We start from the raw sequence: 4,457 nt of genomic DNA on the forward strand, positions 1-4,457 counted from the left end.
CCCAATTCTTTCAGTCTTCCCTCATAGCTCATGTTTTCTAGACCTTTAATCATTCTTGTTGCTCTTCTCTGGACCTTCTCCAATTTCTCCACATCTATCTTGAAATGTGGTGCCCACAACTGGACACAAGACTCCAGCTGAGGCCTAATCAGTGCAGAGTAGACTAGAAGAATGACTTCTCGTGTCTTGCTCACAAGACTCCAGTTAATGCATCCCAGAGTCATGTTTGTCTTTTGTTCACAATAGTGTCACACTGTTGACTCATATTAAGCTTGTTGTCCACTATGACCCCTAGATCCCTTTCTGCAGTACTCTGTCTTAGACGAGTATCAGAGGGGTAGCTGTGTTAGTCTGAATCTGCATAAACAATGAGAAATCCTGTGGCACCTTATAGACTGAAGGGAATGTCTACACTTGCACCCTCTTTCGAAAGAGGGATGCAAATGCAGCTGAGCGAAATTGCAAACGAAGTGCGGTTTTGAATTTCCCATGCTTCATTTGCATAATTGCATCCGGGTGCTATTTTGAAATACCCTATTTCAAAAAAAGAAATGCTGTCTAGAGGCGGTTATTTGGAAAGAAGTCCTGGCTTTAGAAATTACTCTTACTCCTTATAAAATGAGGAGTAAATTCGAAAGAAGGGTTTTCTTTTGAAATAACCGCGTCTAGACAATGTTTCCTTTTTCAAAATAGCGCCCAGACACAATTATACAAATGAAGCACGGGAAATTGAAATTTGCACTTCATTTGCAATTTCGCTCAGCAGCATTTGCATTCCTCTCTCAAAAGAGGAATGCAGTGTAGACATACCCTAAGGCATTTATTGGAGCATAAGCTTTCGTGGGCAAAGACCCACTTCCTTCCTAGACAGTCACTTCCCATTCTGTATGTGTGAAACAGATTGTTCCTTCCTAAATGGAACACTTTGCATTTGTCCTTATTAAACTTCATCCTATTTACCTCTGACCATTTCTCCGGGTTGTCCAGATTTTGAATTATGACCCTATCTTCCAAAGCACTTGCAACCCCTCCCAGCTTGGTATCTTCTGCCAACTTAATAAGCGTACTCTCTATGCCAACATCTAAATCGTTGATGAAGCTATTGAACAGAACGGGCTGTGGTACGGGCAAAGCTGGGGTATCTAAGGGGATTTGGTTGCTGGCCAGAGGGCAGCTGAAGTCCTCTGTGTAAATGGTTTGGTGTCTTATAGAGGAGGACCTGCAGTCTTGGGCTGTAAGTTGCCCGGTTCTAAACATTTTGCCCAGATTTGACCATCTCAGTGGTGCCCCCAGACCAGTCTGTTACATGACATGAGGTTAGAACTGATAAGTAGGTAACAAAGTCATGGCACAGGGACTAGACCCTTAAACTGGGAGCCTGTATTGTTAGGGAGCTTGAGGTACTAGGAACAGTCTGTGGTTATTTACATTTTGTCAGATGTAGACCAGATGCTCAGATGGTTACTGGATGTTGCTACAGCTGTGAATTGAAAGATTAAAAGGAAATTCTGAATTTAAATGAAGCGTGTATAAGAATTTCATTTTTACACTTTTTTTGGAATGAGTTATAAGCTGCCTGCAAATTTCGTTATGTATAATTAGGTAACATTTATATGAAAAAGGAATGCAGCAAAGCTAAGATTCTCCTATATTGAACACAAAAACCACCAGGTGAGGTGAAACATGTTCTTTGTCCCCCAGAGCTTCTTTCGGGTGCTGAGTTGTGGGGGGCGCAGACAAGTGACGATGTCACCCCCCCATCTTCTACCGTCTCAGCTAGCTGGCTGGAAATTATGTTCTTGAGGCACTAAGCTTCCAGACCAAACCTTCCCCGTTATCGCCAAGCTCCTTCTGGGGAGTCTTCCTTCTGTCTTCCCTGTATGACGCTGACACTCTCTAACCATGGCGTTGTCCTACCTTTGTCGCTGGTTGGAGTGTTCCTAGGCTCACAGCCTACTTCAGTGACTTGCACAGAACAAGATTTCCTACTCGGTTGGCTTCTTTGTCCAGGTGCCAGGCAGGGTTGCCAGGAACTTGGCATTGAACAGGACAGTCTCACTGAAAAGGAGACCAGACTTGGTTGGGGTCCCTGCAGGCAGGTGGGAGGCGTAGGGTCATGAACCCAGCACTGTCCTATTCGGATGCTGCCATCCAGGCAGGCGGGTTCCTGGCCAGGCTGCAGAAGCTCCTCTCCAACCCCAGATCAGAGGGAGCCCAGCTGCAGCAGGGATGGAGGTGGGGAAGATCCAGCCAGTGACAGGAGAATGGGAGTGAAAAAGAAGTGGCCAAGGACTGGGCAATGGTGGAGGAAGGGGCAAAAGGTACTGGTGAGGCAGAGGAAGGGGCAATGGGGAAAGGAGCAGGCCAGGACACAGGGTCTGGGGGAATAGGTGGGTGGGGGCAGAGCCCTGGGCACCAGCTACCAACAATGAGAAGGGCCGTAACCCTGAGAGATACAGAGCCGTACGCAGACTGATTCCACCATGGGTCACCCTGATCCAGCACAGTAAGGGAAGGACACAACATCGGTCTGACTGCAAAGGACGTGATTCAGGGAAGGGGGCCCAGTGCCATCGTACCAGCCAGGAAAGCAAGGAGCTTGGTCTGAAAGCCAGAGCCCTAGGAGAAAACTTTAGACTGTTTCTGAGTAATGAGCCAGAGCAGCCTGCCCCGGATCTGTTTGGTTTTCACCCCGTAGATGATGGAGTTCAGCATGGGGGGCAAGAGGAGGTTCATGATGCCAATGAGAACTTGGACATGCTGGGGAAAGTTCTGTCCAAAACGGTACAAGAAGGCGGAGAAAACAGTTGGAATGTAAAATATTACAATGGCGCAGAGATGTGAACCAAAAGTCAAAAAAGTCTTCATTCGGGCCTCCTTTGTGGGGAGGCTGAAGATGGTCCTGAGGATCTGCATGTAGGAAATGGCAATAAATACCAAATCCAGACCTAACACGCAAAACAGCACAAAGAGCCCGTAGGAACTACTGACATGGGTGTCGCCACAGGCCAGCTTCACCACAGCCATGTGTGCACAAAAGGAATGAGAGATGATGTTGGTTCTGCAATATGACCATTGCCTCAGCAGGAAGGGATACGGCAATATAGCTGCACCACTGCGCAGCACCACGGCCAGGCCAATCTTGGCCACCACAGGGTTTGTCAGGATGGTGGAATGTCTCAGGGGATGGCAGATGGCCACGTAGCGATCCAAAGCCATGGCTGCCAGTATCCCTGACTCGCTTGTTGCAAAGCAGTGAATGAAGAACACCTGGGTGAGACAGGCATTGAAATGTATCTCCCGGGAATTGAACCAGAAGATGCTCAGCATTTTGGGCAGGATGGATGTGGACAGGATCAGGTCAGTGAAGGCCAGCATGCAGAGGAAATAGTACATGGGCTCGTGGAGTCTTGGCTCTGTCTTCACAACGAAGAGGATGGTCAAGTTTCCCAATATGGCCATGGCATAGATGGCTGAGAAGGGGATGGAGATCCAGAAATAGGCCGCCTCCAGGCCAGGAATGCCCAGCAGGATGAAGGTGGAGGGGTTGGTGAACTTGGTTGCATTGGAATATGACATGGAACAGGGGAGAAGATCCAAAGCTGAGGCAGAATGTTGACTCCTTCATGTACCATACATTCCCTTGACTTCCTTTCTATGCCCAGGCTCTGGGGTGCTGGTCACAGGACCTGGATGGAGAGATGATGTTAACAAGAGACATCACACGCACTACAGGAGATGCTTTTCGTGGGTGAAGTACATTCCCTGCTCTTTGCACAGTAAAAAAGACATTTTCATTATTTGGAGATATGAATCTTTAACCACTGACCCAACTAATGAGAATTCCATATTTTATGTGTCAATATTTCCTATACAGAATCATGTGGGAAAATGTAATTTGTGCCAGAGGGGAACAGGACTGTGGATACATGTTTTCCATCATCATCCATACTGAAAAGAAACCCTGCAGAGACATTCATGTCGTACAGATTCCTCATTAACCTGGTTACTAAGAATATGAGAATGGGGAAAAATACAAATCTTTGACAAGTCAAGTGCCAGGGGAAACCCCCCAATTAGAACACACTTCAGGGGAAAGTCCTGGCTGTTAGTGATAGCAGTGTTATGCAAATAGCGTTCAAAGCACACACAATCTTCAGATACCCCCGTGATGCTCTTGGATTGTAATTAGAACACACATAGGGCTGCTGACACCGCTACAATATATTGGAAAGAAATCTAGCACAAAGTCTGCCAGTGAGATGTCTCTCAAGAGCTCATGGTTGGCTGGTTACGGGTGTCCTACCTGTGTTATGCATATCCTCGGTGGATTGTACTATTTGCATGTTATGCAAATATTATGCATATTTATATCCTTGATGATACAAACTTTAACTGTGGGTCTGTGTTTCAGAGGTTACCTCCTGGCGTAACACCCACAGGATCATTAGCCAGTG

The 4,457-nt window shown here is 46.8% G+C and overlaps 1 protein-coding gene across 1 annotated transcript; it reads right to left on the reverse strand.

Annotated features, from left to right (window-relative positions):
- Positions 1–2,619: 2,619 nt before the first annotated feature.
- Positions 2,620–3,579, reverse strand: LOC149526032 (olfactory receptor 52R1-like). The gene has a single exon (XM_089780531.1). It carries the CDS (start codon positions 3,577–3,579, stop codon positions 2,620–2,622), a length of 960 nt encoding a protein of 319 aa, XP_089636657.1.
- Between the last annotated feature and the right edge of the window lie 878 nt (positions 3,580–4,457).

The sequence above is a fragment of the Pelodiscus sinensis genome, chromosome 1 (assembly GCF_052426305.1).
Source record: "Pelodiscus sinensis isolate ZL-2025 chromosome 1, ASM5242630v1, whole genome shotgun sequence".
In the NCBI taxonomy this organism is placed as follows: domain Eukaryota; kingdom Metazoa; phylum Chordata; order Testudines; family Trionychidae; genus Pelodiscus; species Pelodiscus sinensis.